This window comes from Theropithecus gelada, chromosome 10, assembly GCF_003255815.1.
Source record: "Theropithecus gelada isolate Dixy chromosome 10, Tgel_1.0, whole genome shotgun sequence".
Lineage (NCBI taxonomy): Eukaryota > Metazoa > Chordata > Mammalia > Primates > Cercopithecidae > Theropithecus > Theropithecus gelada.
Genome location: NC_037678.1, coordinates 4,238,469 through 4,265,555, shown reverse-complemented (window position 1 = coordinate 4,265,555; position 27,087 = coordinate 4,238,469). Strand labels below are relative to the sequence as shown.

General features: G+C 52.4%; 1 protein-coding gene across 3 annotated transcripts; it reads left to right on the top strand.

Moving 5' to 3' along the window:
* Window positions 1-3,901: 3,901 nt before the first annotated feature.
* Window positions 3,902-26,718, top strand: TRMU (tRNA 5-methylaminomethyl-2-thiouridylate methyltransferase). 3 transcript variants are annotated; one of them, XM_025400203.1, is made up of 11 exons: window positions 3,902-4,424; window positions 6,666-6,831; window positions 12,620-12,726; window positions 15,724-15,846; window positions 19,509-19,681; window positions 21,291-21,344; window positions 21,434-21,500; window positions 23,270-23,370; window positions 24,876-25,020; window positions 25,381-25,463; window positions 26,219-26,718. In XM_025400203.1, the coding sequence occupies exons 1-11, from the start codon at window positions 4,343-4,345 to the stop codon at window positions 26,381-26,383; spliced, it is 1,266 nt and encodes a 421-aa protein (XP_025255988.1). In that variant the 5' UTR covers window positions 3,902-4,342; the 3' UTR covers window positions 26,384-26,718. The 3 variants fall into 3 exon arrangements, with proteins under 3 accessions (XP_025255988.1, XP_025255989.1, XP_025255990.1); XM_025400204.1 differs by lacking the exon at window positions 25,381-25,463; XM_025400205.1 differs by lacking the exon at window positions 12,620-12,726 and having other exon boundaries at window positions 3,979-4,424; window positions 19,568-19,681.
* The last annotated feature ends 369 nt before the right edge of the window (window positions 26,719-27,087 follow it).

Here is a 27,087-nt window from a genome sequence, read left to right as displayed (position 1 = left end):
CTCAAGCCTGTAATCCCAGCACTTTGGGAGGCCGAGACGGCGGATCACGAGGTGAGGAGATCGAGACCATCCTGGCTAACACAGTGAAATCCCGTCTCTACTAAAAAATACAAAAAACTAGCCAGGCGAGGTGACAGGCGCCTGTAGTCCCAGCTACTCGGGAGGCTGAGCCAGGAGAATGGCGTGAACCCGGGAGGCGGAGTTTGCAGTGAGCTGAGATACGGCCACTGCACTCCAGCCTGGGCGACAGAGCGAGACTCTGTCTCAAAAAAAAAAAAAAAAAGAAAAGGAAATCTGAAATCGGATTAAACCATGCAGCAAATATTTACTGAGGCTCTGCTATGGGTCAGGCTGTTTTCTGCTGGGGGGCAGCGCTCAGGTACCCCTTCCCTCTTGGGGCTTCCCGCTTGGTAGAGGAGGGAGATGTTCAGCTCCCAGCCCATTTGTAACCAAGCTGTGCCTTGGTTGTCTCCATTCAGGCCCTGGGGGTGAGCCGAGCCTTTGGCCTATGGCCCCAATCCTGCTGCTGGGGCTCCTTCCCACTGTGCCCTTCCCCTCCCCGCTGCAGCCTCGGTGCAGCCAGGCTCTCCTTGGTTCCCAGGCTGGACAGAGTGATCTGACTTTAACTCTCTTCAGACAGACGGGAAGAGGGCCCTAGGAGCAGGAGCTGGACAGAGCAGAGCTGCTCCTGTCCTGAAGCTCCAGGCCTGTTCCTTTCTGTCTGGGTCTTTCCACTGGGCTTTTCCTGCCGAAGCCGCCCAGTTTCAGCACCCCCACTCCCTTCCTCACCTAGTGCCCAGGCCCTTGGTTCAACCCTCAGAGGTCTCCGGGTGGGAAGATGCACAGTTAGCTGGAGACTGAAGGACTCCATGACCCCAGGAGGGCCAACCCCTTTCTCCACCTCGGCTGCCGCTGGAGGGCCACCCTCCCCGGTTCAAGAGGTCCAACTTCATGGGATTTTTACCACATTTCATTAATTTTGTGGAGCAAATGTCTTCCCATTTTATATCTCTGAAATCCACGTCTCTGACATTGCTGTTGGCAGGCGGCACCTGGGATGTCGTCATCCTACCCATAGCTGGCCTGTATCAGACCTGAGTGATACACAGGGGCCTCTTGGAGCTACAGAGTAACTAAAATACCATATAGTTCACGAGAAAGCAGAAAATATGTGAGCATGGATCTCAGCCACTTTGTGGGTTGGTTGCAACTGGGACTCAACCTGCCATAACCTTAGGTCAGCCTGCCACACCCAAGGAGGGCCTGCCCCTACACCCAGACTCAAGTTTAGACACAGCCTAAACATGTACCTCTAAATCTGCACAAGCTCAGGTGCCCAGATACTGGATTTCCTTATCTCTTCCGGGAAATGCAAAATGAAATTGCCTTCCTGTTGGGTATTTTCCTGATCCTTTATTCTGAAAAAGTGGTCATCCTTTTCCCCACAGGCCCTGTGACCTCTTCCTCCTGTCTTGCAGCTCACTGTGTACCTCCTCCTGGCACCAGTGCCCAGGGCTCTCCTGTTGGTAGTTCCTGCTTTTCTTCTTGGAAATTCCTCATGGGCCTCAAGATCTTTACCTTATAACAGTTCTGTTGAATTTCACCCTGGCAATGTAAATCGATAGCTTATCTTCACAGATGCCAGACAAAGGACAGATCTCACCATCAACCCTCTGCTCACCTGAGACAAATGCATGTCTGATTGCTTCCTCTGCCCTATTTATGTAAAAATGCAGATTCACTGAGCCAGACTAAGGCATAAATGACTGTTCCTCTACCTGCCTCTCACATGGAAATTGTGTATTCAGTGAAAGGCTGATCAAAGACCCAAAATAATGCAACAGTTTATATCTTATCTACCTATGACCTGGGAGCTGCCCACCGCCCCTAGTTGCTCTGCCTTTTCAGAGAGAACCAGGGTACATCTTACATGTATTAATCGATGTCTTGTGTCTCCCTAATATCTAAGCAAGCTGTGCCTCGACCACCTTGGGCACATGTCCTCAGGACATCATCCTGAGGCTGTGTCACAGGCACGTCCTTAACCTTGGCAAAATAAAGTTTCTAAATTGAGACCGTCTCAGGTACTTTGCGTTCGTACCACAAGGAAGGGTTCTCATGCATATGTGCCTAATAATAACAACTATCACAGAGGACTGCAAAAACCACAACCTTTACACAAAGGCTATTGCAACCTTACTCAAAAAAAACAAAAACAAACTTCTGTTGCAAGGACATCTGCCCAGCAACTGCCTGTCCAACCCTGGACTGGTGTCACCCTTATTGATCCTTGTAGCCAAAGAATTATCTCAAAACAATGATGTGATCCTCATTTTCCCTTTAAAAACCTTTGTCTTCCTAGGCTGGGCACGGTGGCTCACGCCTGTAATCCTAGCGCTTTGGGAGGCCGAGGCGGGCAGATCACAAGGTCAAGAGATCGAGACCATCCTGGCCAACATGGTGAAATGCCGTCTCTACTAAAAATACAAAAATTAGCTGGGCGTGGTGGCGTGTGCCTGTAATCTCAGCTACTCGGGAGGCTGAGGCAGGAGAATCGCTTAAACCCAGGAGGCGGACGTTGCAGTGAGCTGAGATTGTGCCACTGCACTCCAGCCTGGTGACCGAGCAAGACTCCGTCTCAAAAAAATAAATAACTAGGCCAGGCATGGTGGCTCATGCCTGTAATCCCAGCACTTTGGGAGGCTGAGGCGGGCAGATCACAAGGTCGGGAGATCGAGACCATCCTGGCTAACATGGTGAAACCCCATCTCTACTAAGAAAAACACCAAAAATTAGCCAGGCATGGTGGCGGGCGCCTCTAGTCCCAGCTACTCGGGAGGCTGAGGCAGGAGAATAGAGTGAACCCGGGAGGCAGAACTTGCAGTGAGCCAAGATCACGCCACTGCACTCCAGCCTGGGCAACAGGGCGAAACTCCGTCTCAAAAAAAAAAAAAAAAAGAGTTTTTCTATACCCCCTGAATACACACATAGCTTAATGTGGCATGCATATTCCCATTGCAATGCCCTATTCACAAATGAACATCTTCTTTGTTCAGAGAGTCTCCCTGTGCTTTAGGTAGAGCGTGTCTAGATGCTCTTAGAGAAGAACTCAGCTTCAATCACCCCTGGGGGATGACCTCCGTTCTCTCCTCCTTCCTTTATTCAGTGAGTTTATGAAGCACCTGCCCTGGGCCAGGGGCTCTTCTGGGCATGAAGTAGAAGTGGACAGAACACAAAACCCCTGCCCCACGCAGCTCACAGGCATTAAAGGATTCAGTGCTGAGTATGCTTGGGGTCAAACTGTAAAAGGTTTGAAGATATTTATTCTGAGCCAAATATGAGTGAGGGTGGCCCATGACCTAGTCCCAGGAAGACCCTGAGAACACGTGCTCAAAGTGGTCGTGCTACAGCTTTTGGTTTAGTACATTTTAGGGAGACATAAGCCATAAACCAGTACATGTAAGATGTAACATTGGTTCCCGAAAGGTGGGACAACTCGAAGGTGGGGTGGGGCTTCCAGGTCATACGTGAATTCAAAGATTTTCTGGGCCTGGGGCAGGGACTCACGCCTCTAATCCCGCCACTTCGGGAGGCGGAGGTGGGCAGATCCTTTGAGGTCAGGAGTGCGAGACCAGCCCGGCCAATATGGTGAAACCCCGTCTGTACTAAAAATACAAAAATTAGCTGGGCATGGTGGCGGGCGCCTGTTATCCCAGCTACTAGGGAGGCTGAGGCAGGAGAATCGCTTGAATCTTGGAGGTGGAGGTTGCAGTGAGCCGAGATCACACCATACTTGGATATCTTTCAGGGCCTGCCGTCTGTCACGTCGGTATCCTACTGCCTAGACAGTCTTAAGTCTGTTTTGACGTTAATGCTGGTCCGAATTCCAAAGGGAGGAGGGTCTACTGAGGCGGGTCCCACCCGGCTTTTCCATCAGAGTCTGAACTCGCGGTTCAGGTTCCCTTTAGGACGCCCCTGGCCGACAGGAGGGCTCCAACGGCTGGCTGCGGGGCTTAGAATTTTATTTTTGGTTTACAGCACAGAAGAAGAGCAGTGAGGAAGGGGCGCGGGTGGGGGGTGCAAGGCGGCGGCTCCAAGAAAAGCCAGCCCCTGGCGGCCCGACAGAGTCTCCGCACCCCGCGGGTCGGCGGAGCCTCAGTGGCGAGCGCAGGCCGGTGCTCGGGAAACACAGCCGCCGGGCAGGGGAGGGCCGGACGGAACGCGAGCGCGTAGCCGCGGCTTCCGGCCGGGCCACTAGCGCGGACCCTACGACCGGGGCGGGACTTCCGGCAAGGCGCGGAAGCGGCGGTAGTGGCAAGTGGAGAAGTTGTGTGGCTGACGAATGCAGGCGGTGCGGCACGTCGTGTGTGCCCTGTCCGGCGGCGTGGACAGCGCCGTGGCCGCGCTGCTGCTGAGGCGAAGAGGTGAGGCGGCCGAGACCCCCGCCCGCCCCCTAGCGAATGTGTCCGCGAAAACCTGTCCCCGTCCCTCGTGGCGTTGGGCAGATCGCCTCCCTCCCTGGGCCCCTGGTTGCGCGCGGATTAGCAGGAGGACACCCCGTCCTCTGACTTCGGTTCCGAGGCTCCTCGCCCTCCACCCGTGTAGTCGGAGGTGTGCGCGACGGCAGCTCCGACTACCTGGGAGCAGTTCAGCGCTCTTCTCCACCCGCGCCCACCCCCACTGAGAAGCCGGCGGGCCGGGGTGGAGTGGGGAGGGGAGGGGAGGGGAGGGCTTCTCATGGGTCTGCGGCGTCTACATTCGCCTGTGAGGCCGGGGACACTGGTTACGGGAGCTGGGATCGCCGGGCCGGAGGCCTGACCTCTGCACACGCCGTGGCCGCCGGGTGGGAGGTCCTTGTCCTGCCCAGTCAGCAGCAGACGGACAGCTGCCGCGCGGCGGGTCTGCTTGTTCAGTGTCTCTTGTGTTCTCTGCTCGCTGGAGGACAAAGTTTTCTCCAGAAGTATTTCCATTTCTTCCGGCATCTAAACGGAGCCCCACGGGTGCTTAGGATTCCTCGGGCCCAGCGCTGAAATGAGGGCTTGTTTAACTTCACCTGTGTGGCTCCCCGCGGGAGGCCTCATTCACTTAGTAACGTTTGTGGAGCTCTGCTTTGCGCCATCTTTGGTTCCTGACCTTGGGCGAGTGAAGTAAGCCGTCCCCTGTAAAATTCGGCTAACTCCCGCCTCACGGGGTGACTGGAGGGATTAGATGACATAATACATATTGATGAGTACGTGCCCAGCACATACGAGGTACTCAGAAAACAGAAGTGGCCATTAGTTTATGTTGTTAATGACCATGGTTATTATCGTAGGTACAGTAAGTGCCAAAGAGAAGGGTAGGCAGACCACAAGCAGAACTAGTTGTGAGGAAGGGAGAGTGGAGGAAAGCATCCTAGAGGTGGAGGTGTTCAGCTAATTCGAAAGAAGAATAGGATGTCACTAAGCAGAGACTTGGAGGTGGAGGCGGCCCTCCCAGCAGAGTCAGCAGTGCGAGCAGAATCACAGAGGCCTGCAAGTGTTGGCTGTTTCTGGCCAGATGGAGATGGAAGGAGAGGAGCCTGGAGCACGTTTAGCCCTGATTATGGAAGATGCTGTACCAGGGGCTTTGGACTGTTAGGTAGACAACATTGGTCTGGTTGATCTGGGATGGGGGTGGTCTTTTGCGTGTGATGGTGCAGTTTTGGCAGAGCTTTGTCATCAAATTTCTGTTGTTTTGGGTACTATATAAAGCCTCCTTCAGCAGTCATTTGCCCTTTCATTACATTCAGCCTGCCGAAAAGAACCAGCTTTCTCATACAGGGTTGGCACCTGTGTAGTTTGCTAAGGTGGTGTAAGGCTAAAGTTAGCCTTTCCAATTTTTGGGTGAATATTTTGTTACAATTGAAAAGGTAGAAAGTAGGTCATAAACTAGGTGTTACAGCTCTTACAAAATATGGAGGCCGGGCACGGTGGCTCAAGCCTGTAATCCCAGCACTTTGGGAGGCCGAGACGGGCGGATCACGAGGTCAGGAGATCGAGACCATCCTGGCTAACACGGTGAAACCCCATCTCTACTAAAAATACAAAAAACTAGCCGGGCGAGGTGGCGGGCGCCTGTAGTCCCAGCTACTCGGGAGGCTGAGGCAGGAGAATGGCAGGAACCCAGGAGGCAGAGCTTGCAGTGAGCCGAGATCCGGCCACTGTACTCCAGCCTGGGCGGCAGAGCGAGACTCCGTCTCAAAAAAAAAAAAAAAGGAAAATTTTAATTATCTTTATAACTGATGATGTAGAATCTAAGTCTTAGATGGTAACTAGAAATAACTTTTGAAAAGAGTTTCCTTTTCTGATAACCGAATGGTGCTTTGAAAAATTCTGTTGAGTTTTGACTATTCCTTCGTGGCTTCCACACACACTGGCTAAGCCCCTCCTGCTAGGCATTGTGGTGATACGTCGATGGGGACACAAAGATGAGAAAATACCACCTCGCTCATCTTGGGGACGCAAGCACCAAGACGGAAACCGGATCCCTGAAGCCACATGGCAAAGCAGGGACTGCCAGGCAGGCCAGGCACAGAGGCACAGGAGCACAGCGTTGGGGGAACTTCTCAGAGCTCAGAAATCACTGCCGTTTTACCGAAGGTTGATTCATGTATTCTCTTTAATTGACCTTCTTCCCGCCCCCAGGTTACCAGGTGACAGGGGTGTTTATGAAGAACTGGGACTCACTGGATGAACATGGGGTGTGTACTGCCGACAAAGACTGTGAAGATGCTTACAGAGTTTGCCAGATCTTAGACATCCCTTTCCATAAAGTGTCCTACATAAAGGAGTATTGGAACGACGTGTTCAGGTGAGTGCAGGTCACAACGCAAAGAAGGCTTCCTCACACTGTGGGTGCTTGCAATGGAAGGATCGCGGTAGTCAGCCAGCCAGACGCCTGTGCAGCCCAGCGCTCTCCCTCCACGGTGGTGCTGAAGACTGCAGGAGGCCTCAGCCACCCTGGGGGCTCTGTGTTAGCGGCGAGGCCTGGACCCCACAGCACACCCAGCTGTCTCACTCCTGTCATTTTGCCACTTGCCTGAAGTCTCTTTAATGCTTTATTGGGCCTTGAGCTGTTTCTGTTGCCCAGTTAGGGTAGGGTGGGGGAGCTAAGGCTGAGGGCTCCCCTGGAAGGTGAGCACCAATGCCTGTGTGCTATGTGGGTCAGCCATTAAGGGGGTTCTGAGAAAGAGTTAGGTGATACATGGCCTGTGCCTCTGAAAACAAAAAACAAACAAAAACTTTTATAAAACCTAATACAATCCCAATAATTAAGTGCTGCGTGCTAGGTGTGTGCCACATCTAGGAACATTAAGATGTCTGCACTGTGACCTGGTTCTGTAGGAGTTTGCGGTCTAGTTGGGAGGACATTATCTTCACAAGAGGTGATAGTGATGCGTGGCACGCAGGAAGTACCAGTGATACTATCAATCACTGAACCCAGAGGAGGGAGAAATTTGCAGAGTGGAGTAATCAAGAAGGCTTCATGGCAGTGGAGGGGTTGGAAACAAAGGAGTAGAGAAGGCACTCCAAATGGGGTATTGAGAGCAGCATGAAGAGGAGAAGAAATGCCAATTGTGTATTTCAGGACCGTTGTAAAGTTTGGCTGGACTTTTATTCCTGCAGTGGAAGGAGTGTAGGGCTTGTCCTCCGGTGAGCCCTGACTGCGATGAATGTCGGGCAGTTGTTGAAGGCATCTGACATAGCAGGCCATGTGCGCAGGACAGGCTGCCCCTGCCTCAGTGGCCTTTAGGGGCGGAAAAGCCTTGGGTTGAGTCCTGACTGTAGCTTATTATATGACCCTGGGCAATTTACTTGACTTTGTTTTTTTAGTTGAAAAAAATTCTTTTTCTTTCCTGCTAACAAAGACCCAGAAGAGATTCTTGACTTTTCTAAGCCTCAATTTTCTCACCTTTAAAATGAGGATAACACTGATGCCTCACAGGGTTATGTAAGAATTGAGATTAGGTTATAGTATGTATGCCTGGTATATTAGTAAGCAGTCAATAAACATAGCTGTTTTTCTTTTCTTTTTTTTTTTTTTTTTTTTGAGATGGAGTTTTGCTCTGTTGCCCAGGCTAGAGTGCAGTGGTGCGATCTTGGCTCACTGCAACCTCTGCCTCCCAGGTTCAAGCGATTCTCATGCCTCAGCCTCCCAAGTAGCTGGGATTGTAGGCGTGCACCACCACGCCCAGATAATTTTTCTATTTTTAGTAGAGACAGGATTTCCCCATGTTGGCCAGGTTAGTGTCAAACTCCTGACCTCAGAAGATCCACTCGTCTCAGCCTCCCAAAGTGCTGGGATTACAGGCGTGAGCCACCACGCCAGCCTGCTATTTTTATTTTCATTATTAAAAAGATGAGTCTGGGGAGCTAAGCTGTGAGGATGCAAAGGCATAAAAATGATATAATGGACTCTGGGGTGAGGGATAAAAGACTACACATTGGGTACAACGTCCACTGCTTGGGTGACGGATGCACCAAAATCTCAGAAATCACCACTGAAGAACTTATCCATGTAACCAAACTCTACCTGTTCCCCCAAAACTATTCAAATAACAATAAAAAGAAATTTAGATTCAGTAAATTGACTATAGTCACCTAAAGAATCAACAGAAGAGCTTGAACATGAACCCTCTGTGACTCTATGCTATGACATATGGGTGCCGTATATGTTAACAACATGGACAAAACTGATGGCTGAATTTTCCTGGGGGAAGTTATCTGTAGAATGCATGATAAATGCATTAAAAACATCTGCAGTTTCCTCGGGAACATAAGAAAAAGAAAGAGTGTGGCAGCCAAATATGGGATAAATATGGGAGAAGACCAAAGGCAGAGTGTCTCAGGAAGTGCTGTTGCTGCAGATTTGGACTTCATGGGGAGGGATCGTGGGAGTGGAAGGTGAGGGCTGGCTTGTTGGACCCAGAGGACAAGTCCACCGGGCAGTAGATCTGAGGTGCTTGTTAAACACAGACCTGGACCGAGGTCTGGGTGTGGCCCTGGAATCTGCTTTAATAAGTACTTCAGCTGTGCTGGTGGTGGGGCGTTGTCAGGGTCTTTCTTTGAGAAAAGGTGTGATGAGGCTTAGGGACTGATGTGTGTGGGAGACCCGAGAGGAGAGGAGTCAGCAGTAGTTTCTTTTTTTTTTTTTTTTTTTTTGAGGCGGAGTCTCGCTTTGTCGCCCAGGCTGGAGTGCAGTGGCACGATCTCGGCTCACTGCAAGCTCCGCCTCCCGGGTTCCCGCCATTCTCCTGCCTCAGCCTCCCAAGTAGCTGGGACTACAGGCGCCGCCACCACGCCCGGCTAATTTTTTTGTATTTTTAGTAGAGACGGGGTTTTATTGTGTTAGCCAGGATGGTCTCGATCTCCTGACCTCGTGATCCGCCCATCTCGGCCTCCCAAAGTGCTGGGATTACAGGCTTGAGCCACCGCGCCCGGCCTGCCCGGCTAGTTTTTTGTATTTTTTAGTAGAGACGGGGTTTCACCGTGTTAGCCAGGATGGTCTTGATCTCCTGACCTTGTGATCCGCCCGTCTCGGCCTCCCAAAGTGCTGGGATTACAGGCTTGAGCCACCGCACCTGGCCAATCAGCAGTAGTTTCAAGATCAAGGCTGGGTGGCTGGGGAAAGCCGGTTTAGGGGATTCCTCATGAGTACTGTAGAGTTTGAGGTGACAACAGGGAATCCAAGTGAGCTTACACTTCACCTGCTAGCACCGCTTTTTCAAAGTGTACGCGTGGACGTGGTTTTTGAAGTTTAGCTCAGCTGAGGCCAGATAGGAAGGGTGACTTGAATACTGTGGCAAATGAGGAGCAGTGCTGGGATTAAAACCCAGCTTTCCAGGCCAGTGCTTGCTGCCGCCTTCTGGCGCTGCTTGATAGAGACTGAAAGGAGGAGGCGATTCTTTTCCCATCTCTGGGGCTGCCCCCGAGCTCGCCCCAGGCTCCAGCCAGCCTGCCCTCTGTCCTCACCCAGTACCAGCTGCCCGTGGAGGCATTGTCTTCCTGCCGAACACTCACTCCTCTAGTAGGGCTCTCTAGCTCAGAAATTTCTTTCGTATTCTTTCATTCAAGACCCACTGGCCTTCACGGATCAGAGTCCAGATACGTTTTAGCTGCTGAGTCTTTTAAACTGCTGTCTCCCTCCCGAAGTGCAGGAAAGGCTTCTCTTCTTTCCAGTGAGAGAAGAGGCCAGGCCACTCCATTGTTTTTGCTAATGCCAGATGACACACTTTCCCGTCCGCTGTTTAGGAAAGGGTTAACAGTATGTCTTTTCAGAAACTGATTTAAATGTTCGACCTCTTCAGTATTTATTGATGACTGTTATATAGAAAGCTTGTTGGGTCTAGGACATAGAGAGACACAGACTGCACCTTAAGTAGTTTATAGTTTAATGAGCATCCTGACAACTTTCTAATAATTAAAGCAAAATGGAAAGAGTGTAATAATATCAAGTGTTGTTGCAAACGTGGAACAACATGAGCTTTTATGAACTTCTAGGGGGAGCAAGAAGTAGGAAAACAGTTTGGTACCTGCTACAGTGGAAAATATCCAAGGAACCTCTGACCCTGTGCAAATCCATGATCTGTCTGCATAACACAACCCTCTTGATCAGCCTTGGTTTTTTTTTAACCCTTGTTGATTAATAGAGAGTTTTAGGTTAAATGAAAAAAATCACTTATACCAAAAATACACCCGTTTTTAAACTCCCAAAATAGGTGTCATAACCCTCTTGAAGTGAATCCTCGAAGACTATGTAAGTCTTGCTGGTATCACGGCATCTTTTTCCCATGTTCAGTCAGTCTGTTAGAGCAGAAATTCACTGAATTAGGATGGCCTGATCCACTTTAAGCACCCAAGAGGTTGCTCGTTCTCAGAAGTGTGTTTGTCACGCGAGGAAAGTATTTTTGGTGTATTTGCCCAGTGGCGCAGCATCCCAGGCTGAGATTGCAGAATGGCTCATGGAGCCCTGGTGCGGGGAAACCTCTGACTGGTTTCTCATCTGCTCTCACCATGGCAGGCATCCTCACAGAAGAAGGCTTCTGTGACAAAGGTGTGGGGGGTTGTCTCCATACACCAAGCCGTGGACACAACTGGGTGTCCTCTGATTCAGTTCCAATACCACCTACCTGGAGATAGTGCTGGATGCCAAAGGTTGGGGGTTCCATCCCCAAGATGGACTCTCCCTCTACAGCAGTGGAAAGTGTGAGCCTGTAGAACTCACGACCCACTGGCTTCCCGTTGGGATTCCCATAACTTCCTCTTTGGGTTCGATTATTAATAATTTGCTGGAGTGGTTCACAGAACTCAGAAAAACACATTTACCAGTTTATTATAAAGGATGTTGCAAAGGATACAGATGAAGAGTCGGGCTGGGTGAGGTATGGGGAAAGGGTATCCACACCCTCCCTCGGGCCACCCACCAGGAGCCTCCACAAGTGTAGCTGTGCAGAAGCTCTCTGAACCCAGTACTCTTGGGTTTTTATGGAGGCTTCATGACGTCGCCATTCCTTCTCCCGGGATACAGAGTGGGACTGTCTCTGGGGAGGGTCTTAAACCTACAGTCAGAAAGGTAGGTGCTTGTAATTCTAGCACTTGAGGAGGCTGGGGCAGGAGAATTGCTTGAGGCCTGGAGTTCAGTATCAGCCTGGGCACCATGGCAAGACCTCATCTCTACAAAGAAAGAAAAGGATGCAGTGGGCCGGGTGCGGTGGCTCACGCCTCTAATTCCAGCATTTTGGGAGGCTGAGGAGGGCAGATCACTTGAGGCCAGGAGTTGGAGACCAGACTGTCCAACATGGTGAAACCCCGTCTCTACTAAAAATACAAAAATTAGCCAGGCATGGTGCTGCACACCTGTAATCACAGCTACTCTGGAGGCTGAGGTGGGAGAATCGCTTGAACCCAGGAGGTGAAGGTTGCAGTGAGCTGAGATCACACCACTGCACTTCAGCCTGAATGACAGAGCAAGACTCCGTCTCAAAAGAAAGATGCAGTGAAAGGAGGGCAGGAGGTCAGAGGCCTGTCCGTGAGGCCCGTCCCTGAGGCCCACCGCAACCAGCATGACAGCAAAGGACTAACGGGTGAGGTCAGAGGCCCATCCATGAGGCCCGTCCCTGAGGCCCACCGCACCTAGCATGACAACAAAACAATAACAGGCTAAGGGAGTTGCAAGCCAGGAACTGTGGATGAAAGCCAATGTATAGTAGCATAGCACCAGAGCCCTGCAGCGGAAGTCTAGAGGATTTCATTTCTACTGTTACTCAGGCATCTTCTCTTCCTCACCTAAGCCCTGCTGTGTTGGAGGAGTCCCAGAGGCAGGGGCACTCCCCACTCCTGACCCCACAGGCCCTGTGAGCCTGCACGGAGACGATGGCTCCTGAGCTGGCACAGAATAACACCTTGTCAGGTGGCCCATGCAGCAGGTTATAAACAAATGTTCGAAGACAGTGGCTTTATACTGAAGCTCTCCTGTTTTGCAGAAAATTACAGTTTTGGTATGACAAGGAGAAATTCTACATTAAGCAATTTAGTGAACTTTTTTTTTTTTTTGAGGAATGTTTCACACTTGGAACTGAAGTCATTTTCTTTTATTCTAGTGATTTTTTGAATGAGTATGAAAAAGGAAGGACTCCCAATCCTGACATAGTTTGCAACAAGCACATCAAATTCAGTTGCTTTTTTCATTATGCTGTGGATAATCTTGGTAAGTAATTTGGGTTTAAAACTTCTTTTTTTTTTAGAGACAGGGTCTCACTCTGTCACCCAGGCTGGATTATAGTGGTGCGATCATGACTCACTGCAGCCTTGACCTCCTGGGCTCAAGAGATTCTCCCACCCTAGGCTCCTGAGTAGCCTGCATCACAGGCGTGCCACCATCGTGGCTAATTTTTTGTGGAGATGGTGTCGCAACTGTATTGCCCAGGCTGTTCTCAGATTCCTGACCTCAAGCAATCCTCCTGACTTGGCCTCCCAAAGTGCTGGGATTCCAGGCGTGAGCCTCTGTGCCTAGCCAGTTTCTTCTTGTGGAACCTCCTGATACTGAATAGCTTGCGTAGACCACCTCTTGATGTCTGTGGCTATGATTTATGAATTTTAGGTTCTTTTTCCTGTCGCCTGCCGTTGGAGTCACCATAACGAGTTTCTGACGTTCTGGCTCGGGCTTCTTGGTTTGCTGTGTTCCACTGCAGCTCACCCTGCTGTGTGTGGCTACGAGATACCATTGTAAGCCAGGGGCCCAGTAGCGTCGGCGCTTTTAGCAATGATGTAGATGAGGCTTGCAGACTCAGTATACGAGCAACCTAAAGCTGAGTTGATGATGATCATGAAAGTTTGTGGAGTTAGGAATAAACAAATGCCTACAAAAACAAAAAAATCAAAAAGAAAAATCTTAAATTTCAACACTGGGCTAACACCAAAAACATGAAACTCAATAGAGATAAATGCAGTTTGCTAACTAGGTTCACTCATTCTCCTAGTACAAGATTGGAAAGACCTAGCTTGGTTGCCATTGAATGTGCAGAAAATCTGGGGGATTTGGGTGCCCCCAGGCTGACTGAGCCAGTAGTGTGATGTCTTTTGTCAAAGTCAGCACAGACTGAGCTCACCCTGATGGTCAGAGAATGTCTGGGAAGGAGTGACGCGTCCACCATGGTCTGTCCTGGTTAGACCGTGTCCGTTATTCAGGAAAAGAGTGACAGACTGATAGAATGTGAATTGATTTTTATTTTCAGGGTATCTGGAAATATGCCCTCCCTGAACTGTTGAGATTACTTTGGGTCATAGTGGCAGTGGTCAAGTGTGTGAGCTAGGATGACATTCTTTGTGTGACCAGAGGACAGAGTTAGGACTGGCAGGAGGAAGAGTTTCCTGGGGTGGAGGCGCAGGCAGCTGTTCAGGAATGGAAGCACTGAGCTCTCTGTCACAAAAGCTTTTTAGGGAGCCCCTAGGTGACTGGCTGTCAGGCACGCTGTGGAAGGAACTGCTGTAGTGAATATTTCCACACCTGGATGAAAGGCATGAACCATGCAACACAGGATGACAGGACATGACACCCGGACTTCTGAACTCACCGCACTTCTCAGGGGCATCCTGCACTTTTTCTAGTATAAGGGCTGTTCTTTAAGGACATAGATTTAAAGTGGATTGTTTTCTCTATGAGAAACTCAGTCAAGATGAGATCATGTGTTTCTAAAGTGCCTTTTTCAGGTCGTTAATATGCAGCAGTTAATTCTTGCTGTGTCTTCTGTTTACAGTGAGCTAGTGTGGTTGGTTAAGGATGGAATCCATTTTGCTGCACCTTTCATAAAAGTCTCTCCCAAACTAAGTATCTGTAATTTTTTCTTTTTTTGAGATGGAGTCTCACTCTGTCACCCAGGCTGGAGTGCAGTGGTGCGATCTCAGCTCACTGCAACCTCCACCTCCTGAGTTCAAGCAATTCTCCTGCCTCAGCCTCCCAAGTAACTGGGATTACAGGTGCCCACCAACATGTCTAGCTGATTTTTGTACTTTTTTTGTAGAGATGGGGTTTCACCATATTGGCCAGGCTGGTCTCAAACTCCTGATCTCAAGTGATCCACCCACATCGGCCTCCTAAAAGTGCTGGGATGACAGGCATGAGCCGCCGCACCTGGCCCAAATATCTGGAATTTTTACACAATGAAAAGGTTCTGGACTCGTATGCACCTTGTTAGGCTCTTTGGCTTTGTGTAATATGAAAAGAAGAAACAGTGTGCATATGGTTCTTCACTCTGATGAAAACAGTACATATTTATTACAGAAAATTTAAAAGAGGAGAAATGACACCTACAATTTCACTCTCAGAATCAAAGGAATAGACCTGAGATTTTTCTTCAATTGTTTCTCTGCAGTAAAAACAGTGGAATCATGGTGTTACATCCTCACCCTGCTGAACAGTGCCAGGCGTTTTCCTGTGTTAGTAAACATTCTCCGTAAGGACCCCCGTTGTTATGGCAGTGCATTGTCATTCACTTCACATTCTCCCAGTGGTGAACATTTTGGTCCATTTTGGTGCTTATTTATTTATTTATTTATTTTATTTTATATATTTTCTGAGACAGCATCTTACTCTGTTGCCCAGACTAGAGTGTTGTGGTGCAATCTCAGCTTCCTGCAGCCTCGACTTCCCAGGTTGAAGCAATCCTCCCACCTCAGCCTCCCAAGAGGCTGGGACTACAGGTGTGCGCCACCACGCCCAGCTAATTTTTGTATTTTTTGTAAAGATGGGATTTCACCAGCCCAGGCTGGTCTTGAACTCCTGAGCACAAGCAATCATACCACCTTGGCCTCTCAGAGTGCTAGGATGACAGGCATGAGCCACTGCGCCTGGCCTCCCTTAGTATTATAACAAACCCTGAAATGAATATTTTGTATTTAAATCTTTCTGTGCATTTCATACAGTTTCCTTAAGCTAGAAGTTAACTTTGGAAAGGCTCTTAAAAGTGCAGTAACACTTCAAGTAGCAAGATTGTATCAGCTTCAGAGTCCAAGGCTGCTTGTTTGATGGAATTGGATGTGTGCCTCTGTTCCCTGGGATCTCCATGTTTGGGGGCAAGGTGGATTGCGCAGCCCGTCAGCCTAAAGACTTGGGGTCTGTACTCTTCTTTTGTGCCTTGGTTTATGCTGATCAAGGCCTGCAAGTTTGAGTCTAAAACCCGATCCTTGTGTTCTAAAAACCTCACAGGGGCAGATGCCATTGCCACAGGTCACTACGCAAGAACTTCACTGGAAGATGAAGAAGTCTTTCAGCAGAAGCACATTAAGAGGCCAGAAGGGCTTTTCCGAAATCGGTTTGAAGTTAGAAATGGTAAGTTAAAGTGCCCAGATCAGAGCTGAATTCTTGTGAATAGAGTGAAATCTTTTGAGGAATGACAGTGGGTTGTGCCTGAGGATCACGGCCACCCCTCCCTCTGTGCTCCAGAGTAGCTTGTATGGGATTCACATTTGAAAAGGTGCAGTTACCAAGAGGGCACTTCCCCTCAGGGCCTGTGATTGGGTAGTAAGAGATGTCCCTGCCGGCTATGGCGAGGGCTGGTGGAAAATGACATCAGATATTGATAATCCAGCTCTAGACACTGTACGTTGGTGATTTGAATGTTCCAAAAATATTTGGGTAAATATTTGACAGTGATAATTGGGGTGCTGTCAGTCTAGCCAAGGCCCTGTACTTAGCAATAAGTTCTCAAGGGCATGCGGTTCAGGCAGACTTCTAATGTGCTGTGAGCACAGGATCTGCTGTGGATCGCATAGGCTCAGCAGTCAGGCTTTGTAGCCATATGTGTGTTAGGGAGCCAGGTTTCACCTTTTTAGAAAAAAGTCAATAGCAGACAGTGAGCTGGGAAGCTGCTGGCTTGTTCTGGTGTACATGTGTATGTAGAAAAGAGGAATTCCCTGCATTGTTGAGTGAAAAACCAAGTGGAGCTCAGAGCCGTGTTTCTGCAGGGAGCATCCATCAGTGTAGGACCCCTGTAGGGCAGCATTGCTCCTCTGTCCAGAAATTCAGATGTTGGAGGGAGCCTTGTCCTGCCATCTAGGGAACAGGGGTATCTGGGGCTGGGGCTGGGGCAGGGCTTTACATGCACACATTTCTTTTTTAAATTTTTATTTTTTTTTGAGATAAGGTCTCTGTCAACAAGGCTAGAGGACAGTGGCCCAATCTTGGCTCACTGCAGCCTCCACCTCCTGGGCTCAAGTGATCCTCCCATCTGAGTCCCACCAAGTAGCTGGGACCAGAGGTGTACCCCACCACGCTTGGCTAACTTTTTCATTTTTTTGGAGAGATGAGGTCTCGCTATGTTGTCCATGCTGGTCTTGAACTCCTGGGCTTAAGCGATCCTCCCACCTTGGCCTCTCAAAGTGTTGGGATTACAGGTGTGAGCCACCAAGCCTGGCCTCACACATTTCACATCGCCCCTCTTAGCAGTCCATGAGGTGTGTGCTCTCATCCCGTTTCACAGATGAGGAAACCAAGGCCTGGATGAAGCCACCTGACCTAGGCATCTCAGGCGGCAGAGCTGGATTGCAGTGCACTTCTGCTCACTCCCCAGCCCCTGCTGTTTCTGCTGGGTCAGGCCCCAGCTGAGTTCTTTCCTCAGCGTTGCTGAGCCTATCCTGAAGGCTGCAGCGATGGGGCAGGGCTGTGCTTGGTCAAGGGAGCCCTGAGTGTGCCAACAGTCGTCTGCCACCCTCTGTTCCCTCCTCTCCTTCCTTCCTTATGCCAGAGGGTGATCAGGTAACTGTACTAACTTGAGCCCAGAGAATAGCAGCCCACTCCCCTAAGACAGCCCCCCATTTCAGGAAGACATGGGTTTGAATGCAGAGTCCTGCCACTTGGGAACTCCGGAGTGGAATTCACCAAGTAATTGTGCATTTATGGGACCTGAGGAGATGGAGGGTTAATTTCCATGTTGAATAGATGTGTCTGCTTACCTCCTAGAACACTGTGTGCCTTGCAGAGCCATCGACCTTTATTATAGGCCACGTGCCCTAGGAAATGTCTGATAGTACTGATGGATGCATTTTGTTGAGTGCGTTTGGCGTGTGGGAGTTCTGATGATGCCACAATGTCTTGGCCTTCACTTGGTTTGGTAGGCACACTCAAGGTTTCCATTTCATTCTTCAGTTGCCCTGGCTTGGCCTGGGTCTGTGGGGAGAGCACCTGCAGGGGCAGTGGAGGGCTTGGGCTCAGGGTTGGTCAGCACCTGAGACTGGCGCTCCTAGGCCCGGCCTGTGACTAGACCGATTTTCCCCCGCACAGCGTCCAACCACCGGCCTGGCAGAGCCAGCACGGGCGCTGGCTGGTCAGTGAGGCTCGAGCACAGGCAGCCTCCTCCAAATGTTGTTCATTGGTTTCTGTGCTTTTCCTCTACAGTAGTTCAGTTAGGGTCACCAGCTTGCTTTTTTGAAAATCATAGATTTTTAGTTTGTTTTAAAATGACTCAGAACTAGAAGAAAATGCAAATGGCTCCTAGTTTTCTGAGGCTTTTACACACATGCAGTGTTTGACTGCAGTTAGTGTGGGATTGAAAGTGGACTCTGAGGCCAGTTGCGGTGGCTCATGCCTGGCTCATGCCTGTAATCCCAGCATTTTGGGAAGCCAAGGCAGGCGCAGATCACGAGGTCAGGAGTTTGACCAGCCTGGCCAACATGGTGAAACTGCGTCTCTACTACAAATACCAAAAAATAATGAGCCGGGCGTGGTGGCACGTGCCTGTAGTCCCAGCTACTCTGGAGGCTGAGACAGGAGAATCACTTGAGCCCAGGAGGTGGAGATTGCGGTGAGCAAGATGCACCACTGCACTCCAGCCTGGGCGACAGAGCGAGACTCCATCTCAAGAAAGAAAAGAAAAAGTGGACTCTGGAAAGCGCCCTACTTCCGTGGCGACTGGTTGGCTGAACTTAGTCTCGCTTGTCGCTCAGTTCTGCTGTTTGTACCTGCCAAGTAAGGGAGTTGGGAGGCTGGGCAGCCTCCATTCGCGCCGCCTCCACCTGCATCACTTTGGGCGAGTCATGTATAATGAACCGGGCTGGTTCCAGTTTCCCCTCTGTAACGTGAGGAGAATTCTCCCTCTCATGGCTAACGTGGGAATCAGCAGATGGACAACCCTAGCTACACAGTGTGTGTGCTGTACGCGTGGCTCTGCCAAGCCAGGAAGGGTACGTGTGCTGTCTGACCATTACGGCATGTGGCGTGCTCTGAGTGTAACTCAAAAGGAGAAGTTCATGAGAAAGATTGAAAGAAGCCAGAAAACTGACATTCGTCTTAGTTTTTTGCCATTGATCACTGAACTTGAAAGTGGAAAACTGGACAGTTCTAAGCCAGGTTTACTCACACCTCTGCTCCATTGCCTTAAAGCCAGAAATGGCTCTTTACAATCACATAGGGAATGTCGGAGGAACTGCAGGGGCACCTAACAGATGTCAGCTGAGACTCTAAGCAAAAAATGTTTTTACCAAGAAAGCTAATGTGTTCACAGGTAGAACGCTGCTGGTGCTGGCCGCCCAGCAGTGAACCTGGAAAGTGTAGAGTTCTTGAAACCACCGTGGCACGAACACATCCTGTGGTTGTTGGAAGAAACCATAGCTGACGCTGTCAGTAGAATTTTCTGCAAGCGGCTAGCTTACTCCATTTTCCAAGATTTGGCTGAATTTATTTTAGGTGTTTTTTTGTTTTTTTTTTTCTTATCACTTCAGAACATTTTTTCATGTGATGTTTCATCTTTGAAAATATTATATTCTGAAATATGAGCTGGAATAATTTGTCATATAAAATCCTTGTGTTTTTTGGAGGTATAAATTTTTCTTACATTAACCCAGTGGCGGTCTTTTCCCTAGTAGTTGCTATTGAATGTTGTTGTCTGCTTCTGACAGGCTAGGGATAGTCTGTCTAAGGGAACAGAAGGACATTGTTGAAAGTGAAGTATCATTATTTTTATTCCTGCAACGTCTTTTGTTCTTTATTCTTGGCAGCGGTAAAACTCCTCCAGGCAGCTGACAGCTTTAAAGACCAGACCTTCTTTCTCAGCCAGGTTTCCCAGGATGCCCTCAGGAGAACCATCTTCCCTCTGGGGGGATTAACAAAAGAGTTTGTAAAGAAAATCGCTGCTGAGAATAGACTTCATCATGTGCTTCAGAAGAAAGAGGTATGAGTGAGCAGTTTCCTTTGATTAGTGCCTGTTTCCCTTTCCCGACTGCACGGCCGCGGAGCAGCTGGGCCTGTGGGTCGGGTACCACTTCCCCTTCTCCAGGACGTAACGTCAAAGGCCGACCTTGGAGCAATAGATGGAGGAGTTTGCTCAGGCGCACGGTACAGGGCTCTGCTGACATCCGGGAGCAGCCTACAGGAGACTCCTTGCTTTTTTCCTCTCCTCTGACCCTTGTGATAGGCAGCTTTCCCCGCAGCCTTCGCAGCTGGTGGGGTGCTCTTAGGATGGCCTGCCTGCCAGGTGAGTGCCAGGCAGTGTGACGCAGCACCGAGACCCCTGGAGGGGCAGGTGCTTTGCCACTGTCTGCACGCTGATGTGCCCTGTCATCCACTCGCCTGGCACAGACTCGTTCGGTGCCATCTGTTCCAGGCGCTGTGCTGCTGGGCCTCGAGGATATGGTGACGTGCACAGAGTTCCATCTTTGCCTCCATGGAGCTCACCCGCGAGTGGGGGACACAGACAGGAGGCCAATCAGTGTAAACCTAGAAAATGTCTACGGAGGGAGGTGGAGGACCCTGGGCGGGAAGCACCAGTGGGGTCTGAGAGTAGGGAATGGAGATGCCAAAAACGGCCTCAAAAGAAGTTACATGGAACCTGAGACCTGCAGGATGAGGGGATCCGGTGTCCCAGAGAGGGCTGGGAAAGTCCAGATGAGGGAATGGCAGTGCAAAGGCCTTGAGGCGAGGAGAAGCCAGGAGGATGGCATGGGGGTGCCTGCGTGTGGCCCCAGCTCCTCGGTAGGATCGAGTGCACCCAGGAGCGTGAGGACACCCTGGGCAACATAGCGAAACTTGTCTCAAAAAGAGAGCATTGGCGGAACTAGGATGAAGTCCGTGGGAGGAACTTGGGGATGGAGGGCGAGGGCGCTGTGGGATGAGCCTCACCTCTTCAGGGGCTGGTGCGGTGGGAGCTGTCGCTCCTTCTTGTCTCTTCCTGGTAATGGAACGGCCATACCTTTCATCAGAGCCATCTTCCCTGAAGAGCACGCCCACCCCCATTCTCCTCTCTAGTCTTCCGTTTCCAGCATTGCTCTGTGGTGGGAGCTGCAGGGATGGAGGGGCAGTCTTGAGAGACACAAACCCAAGAGTAAACGATGCAGCCCCTGCTGGAGCCACGGTGGAGAGCGCACGCCGCCCAGGCTCCCCAGCTGGGGCAGATGTACTTGAGGAAGGCACCTCTCCTCTGACTCCCCTGGAGCCCTACCCTGAGGCCTTAGCTTCAGGCCTGGCTTTTCTGCTTTCTGCCCCTCCTCTGGTCCCTGTCTCTCCCCAGGTCCTTCTTTCTTCCCCGGGGCAGCTGGTGTGAGGTTCTGCCTCGCGGGGTCAGACCCTGCAGGCTGAGACAGTGAGGTGTCCTCTAAGGTCCTGGCCTTGTGTGCGCCGGCTGTGACTGGCGGCCAAGGGTGCTGGTGGGCAGCTGGGCCCCTACCCTGGAAGCAAGGTGGGGGGTGAGGCCGGGAAGCCCCGGGGCCCGCTCAGGATGTCTGGGTACAGTGTGGGCCACCCCCACTTCTGGTCCTCTCACGGCTGCCATCTTCTCATTTCAGAGCATGGGCATGTGTTTCATCGGGAAGAGGAATTTTGAACATTTCCTTCTTCAGGTCAGTGCTGGTCTTTGACACAAAGCGATGGGGCTGCATGTCTGCCCTGGGCCTGGATCTCCGTCGATAATGAAATGTTTGTTTTCCAGTATTTGCAGCCTCGACCTGGTCACTTTATTTCCATAGAAGACAATAAGGTTCTGGGAACACATAAAGGTGAGGTGCAGACTCTGCCACTTGTCAACTGAAATGCCTGGAGCTGTGGGGTTTCAGCTCTGGGAGACTAGACCAGGGTGCCCGTCGTCCCTTTCACTTGGCTGGTGAATCGTAGAAGGCTCTGTGGGGTGGCCGGGGGTAGGCAGGCATGGCCTAGGGTGGAACAGTTGCCTTGATGAGGGCTTGCATTTCAAGATGTGGCCTCAGCTGAAATGCTGGAGTTCATGAAAAGCGCACCTCTGACTTGGAAGGACTATACTCTGTGAGTTACGTATCAAATCCCTGTAAAAAGAATGATTTCCTTACTGTGTAAGGAAAATGTTAAACTACACAAAACTCCACTCTGATTCAGGGAGTGAGGTGGACGTCACGGCATGATCTGAATGATTAAGGACCACATGCAGTGATGGGATCAGGCGTCCCGCACTGGCTGGGGTGCTGCTGGCTCACGTGCAGACCCTTACTGCGGTGAGGCCTGCATGAGCTTATGCTGTGCCTGGTGTCAGGGGACAGGCTCTGAGTTAGTCAGCAGTGTGCAGTCCTGTTGTGGGGACAGAGTGCAGCCATTGTTGGGTTAGTACAGTGGCGGGGATGTGCCAGCCGGCGTGATGATCAGGCAAGTCTTGACGCAGCGCAGGCCTGAGCTGTGGGACTGGCCAGGGGAGCGGGTGTAGGTGGTGCCTCGCGGCGAATTGCACTTGGAGATCTTCCACCTCTTGTGGAAGGGAGAGGGCAAGCTGAGCCGGGGCTAGGCGTTCCTGAGACAGGTTGAGGTAACAGCCTTGCCTGGGACAGAACTGCAAGGCAGAACTGCCCATGTATCTGCCAGTCCTGGCCCCAGCAGGAGCCAGTTGGATGACTCATGGTTTCTACCTGCAGTTCAGTTCACTGAAGAAGGCTGCCGGCCTAGGCCACGTGGTAAATCCCATGAGGTTCTCTCTGCCTGTGTGCACCACGGCAGGGGAGGGAGGCAGTGAGTTTGCCATCTGCTCTGTGACATTGTGAGGGTGCACAGAGGGGCTGGGGGTAGCCCTGATGCAGTTACTGCTAATATGAGATGGACACTGTTAAGACACGCAGCTATGTCATGGGCTCAGCAAGAAGGGCCCCTGGCATCACACACAGCACCCAGCCACATCCTGGGCCTAGAGTCACACACAGAGCACCCAGCCACATCCTGGGCCTAAAGTCACACACACAGCACCCAGCCACATCCTGGGCCTAGAGTCACACACACAGGGCACCCAGCCACATCCTGGGCCTAGAGTCACACACAGGGCACCCAGCCACATCCTGGGCCTAGAGTCACACACACAGGGCACCCAGCCACATCCTGGGCCTAGAGTCACACACAGGGCACCCAGCCACATCCTGGGCCTAGAGTCACACACAGAGCACCCAGCCACATCCTGGGCCTAGAGTCACACACAGGGCACCCAGCCACATCCTGGGCCTAGAGTCACACACAGGGCACCCAGCCACATCCTGGGCCTAGAGTCAGGGGCTCCTACAGCTGGAACCTGCACCTTCTAGGGTACAAAGTACCTGCTCGGTGGCCACTGGTTCCTGTGTCCAGCCCAGGCCTGGACAGTGATGAGATGTGCCCAGGTGCTTGGTCAGGGCTGGCCTTGGTGGCTGGAGAATCATAGCTTCCTAGTGAGCTGGGCTTGCTCTGGGCTGCCCTCCCAGCATCTGCCTTCATGATGAGAGGCGTGACATGTGGGATGGAACTTGTTGCCCAGCCTCATGGAGAAACTGTCTTTCTGTAGGTTGGTTCCTGTATACCTTGGGCCAGAGAGCGAACATCGGTGGCCTGAGAGAGCCCTGGTATGTGGTAGAGAAGGACGGCGTCAAGGGCAATGTGTTTGTGGTGAGTGGGCCGGCCCTTGAGACAGCACTGGGGCTAGTTCTGGCACGGCCAGCAGTGCTTACGGACCAGGGCTTGAGAAGGCCTCTAGCAGCCGTGGCTTCATGGAGCCTGTGACTAACTCTGTTCCTGTCCTTGGTCCCCTGCCTTCCTGCTGCATCCTCCTGGGACTGGCCATGGTGGCAGGAGGGCTTTAAGGTATTCATTAGGCCCTGTTGTGTGCTGGCCTCTTAATCATCAGTGAACCCCTGTACACAAAGTTTATCCAATTTGACAAAAGAGGACAGCGAGACCCGGAGCTTGGGTGGCTCATCCGGTGGAGAGGGCATGGCCTCAGTGCCAAGGACAGTGCCCGCCGTGGTAGGATCCAGTGAGTTGTCGTGAGCCAGGTGCAGATGGCCAAGCCAGGATCAAACTGAGCCTTCCACCACAGCGCACCCCTTACCACTGTGAACCTGGCCTCAAAGCGGGGCTGCTCAGCAGAGGCAGGCTCACCCCACCTGCAGGGGACCTTGCCAGTGTCTGGAGGCATTTTTGGTTGTCACGACTTGGGTGGAAAGGCAGGGGCACGGGTGCTGCTGCATCTGTGGGTCAGGCCAGGGACGCTGCTGGCCGTGTTCAGCACAGCCTCTTCCCTGAATGGCCCAGCCTCCACCTTGGCACGCAGAGCTCAGAAGACCCACTCTCAGCGCCCTGGCTGCTGGCGCGTGTTCTGACACGAACGCTGGGGTGCCTTCTCCTAGACGCAGGCGGGGGCCAGTAGGCCCAACCCGCCGATTCCAAGACATCTCCTTCTAGGAAGACTGTGGGGTGAAAAGCCTGGCTGCCAGTGAATTAAATGATCTAGATTTCAGTTTGCTATGAGAAGAACAGAAGGGTTACCAAGGGCCTCCTGTCCCTAGACAGGTCTCAGTGTCTGCCTAGAACCCAAAGTCCTTAACTTCATGCTCCTTGTCCTGCTTCAGGGGCGGGGCTTGGCGCAATCCCAGGAGGTGACAGGGAGCAGGGGCCTCAGAACCAACCTAGGGTGGCTGGGATCCTCCATACCAGGGCCAGTCCCAGGGCAGCTGTGGGAAGCCCGCACCTACCAGTCCCTCCTTCCTCCTCAGCTATTTGGGGGGTGGTGGGATTCCTGGGGTGGCCTTCTTGAGAGAAAAGCCCGTGGTGTGGCTGGCCACTGTGGCCCTGTGAATAGAGAATCCAGTCCTCGAGGGTGGCCGTGGTAGTGCCCCACAGGTGGTTGCAGGTGGAGGGCCTGAGTCAGACTTGAACCTGCAGCATTCACTGTCACGGGCTCGGATCTCACCCCTGCCTCTTAGTCTCTCATCTGTGAAATGGGGATTCAAAGACCCAGCTGGTGATGAGTTTCTGTGGGTGGAGCGCTGCAAGTGGTGCCGGCACCGTTACCTGTGTGTGCTGGTAGGACTGTTGTTCCCAGGGACCACACTGAGGCCGGCCTTGGGGTGAGGTACCCCTCGGTGTCCCCACCTTCGCATTCCACTCTGCAGGCTCCCCGGAGGGACCACCCAGCCCTGTACAGGGACCTGCTGAGGACCAGCCGCGTGCACTGGATCACGGAGGAGCCGCCTGCAGCGCTGGTCCGGGACAAGATGATGGAGTGCCACTTCCGATTCCGCCACCAGATGGCACTAGGTGACTGATGGGAGGACTCCTGAGGACGGGCCCCTTGAAGCTGAGCTTCCTGAGGCCAGATTTGGGCCAGGGATGGGAGACCCTAGGGTAGGAAAGTCCCGTTGTGGAGATTATTTGGTGATTACCTAAAATATTCAGAACTCCCGTGTTCTGTGCCTGCCCTGAGCGAGGCCTGGGGGTGCTGGGAGCAGATGCAGGCAGGCCCCAGTGTGTGGGGCTGAAGCAAGAGTGTACACTGTCCCGCAGTGTCCTGCTGCGCCCAGAGTCCAGGCTGGTGCTCCTTTTTCCCTGGGGCCCCAAGGCCTGAGGTCGACCAGGCAAGGCCTGTGCCCCCTCCAAGGGCCCCTCTCTTCTACCCAGTGCCCTGCGTGCTGACCCTCAATCAAGATGGCACCGTGTGGGTGACAGCTGTGCAGGCTGTGCATGCCCTTACCACAGGACAGGTGAGTGGGGGTGTGGGGGGTGAGCCCAGCTCTCATTGTGCTCCCGGAGGACTGCACTGCTCTTCACCATACCAGGGCACCTGGGTTACAGAGGAAGGGCCTGAGGCCCAGAAGTAGGGTGTGCTCGGGTCACACAGCTGGTGACGGCAGAGTGCGACAAGACCTGCCCTGGGGGCTCCTCCCGCAGTGACAACTGTGAGAGGATTTCCACTCTGATGTCACCAACCAGCCAGTTCCTGCTCGGGCCCTAGAAGCGAGGACAGAAAATGGAAGGGGCATGAGGACTGCGCTCAAAGAGGCAGAGGGTTGGGGCCCCTGTGGGCTGAGTGTGTAGGAGCTCTGAGGATGGGCGCCTGGCGTATGCAGGCCTGAGGGCTCTCCAGGGGCAGGTGGCGGGAGAGAACCTGGGGTGAGGGGAGCAGAAGCATCCTCTGGCTGCCACCATACTACCTCCTGTCACAGCTCCACATTCCCAAGGGCTTCAGAGACCTGCCAGTCTCTGGAGTGGCCCCTGTGACTGTCCCACTCGGGAAAGGTACCCTGACCCTGAAGACCCTCCCTGGTGAAGCTGCTGGGTGCCCCAGGCCCCTCCTCTCCTGTTCAGCAGCAGCAGCAGCAAACCCCTGCTCCCCTGGCAGCTCCGCCGCCTGGCGCTCCGAGCACGGGCCGAGGCCCAGAGGGGACCACTCTGCTCCTGCCTGCCCTGGGCTGGCTCCCTGTGGCACCCCTAATGCCAGGGTCTCTCTTCCCTACAGTTTGCTGTGTTCTACAAGGGGGATGAGTGCCTGGGCAGCGGGAAGATCCTGCGGCTGGGGCCATCCGCCTACACACTCCAGAAGGGCCAGCACAGAGGTGGGGTGGCCATCGAGAACCCCAGTGATGGCCCAGAAGATGGCCCAGGCCTGCGTCCGTTGCCCTGACAGAGACGGAGCTGCTAGAAGGAACCTGGAGAGCAGGCCCAGGGCTGGGTGGCTGGTGAGCAGTCCAGGTCCCCAAGGGCCCAGCTTACTGCTGCCCAAAGCAGAGGAAGCCAGGCTGGTTAAGGGTCCGAAAAGCCTGCAGGGGCCTCGGCGAGCCCCAGGAAGAGCCTCACCTCCAGGCTGGGGCTCTGGCTGCCAGAGCATCTGCTGGCTGGTGGGGTGGCCCGAGTTCCCCTTCACCACCCCCAGGGAGGGTTTCCCACCTCAGAGCACACCGAGGGGACCTGCAGGGGGAGCTGCAGGGACAGCGTGGAATAAACATTCTTTCAAGGACACAGAGTCTGACCGCTGCCTCTGCTGGGGCCCGGGGGCTCCACATCACTGACCCCCTGGTGTGGAAAGGCAGGTGGACTGCAGACGCTGCCACGGCAACCTGCGCTCCTTTCCCTGAGGTCCCAGCTGCTCCATCCTCTGCCCCTGTATCTAGGGCTGGGGTCCCTGGTCCTAGACACTGACCAGTGTCCTCGGCTCCCCTCCTCTTGCTGGGCTGGAGCCTTAGCGTGTTGCTGGTGCCTCGAGACAGGTTCCTGCGGGGACCAGAGATGCATTCCCCTTCTCTGGGTGGGAAGGTTCCAGAGGCAGCCAGGTGGTGCGTCTTGAGGGCCTTGCCCAGATGCCCGAGTTCTTGCTGGTGCGTCAGGGTG

What these genes read in the sequence shown, in the direction of transcription:
- TRMU (XM_025400203.1), top strand. Translation starts at nt 4,343, where the DNA reads ATGCAGGCGGTGCGGCACGTCGTGTGTGCCCTGTCCGGCGGCGTGGAC. An exon ending in TATTGGAACGACGTGTTCAG is followed by an intron (nt 6,832 to 12,619) that starts GTGAGTGCAGGT and finishes CTTTTATTCTAG; the next exon opens with TGATTTTTTGAATGAGTATG. An exon ending in ATGTGCTTCAGAAGAAAGAG is followed by an intron (nt 19,682 to 21,290) that starts GTATGAGTGAGC and finishes TTCTCATTTCAG; the next exon opens with AGCATGGGCATGTGTTTCAT.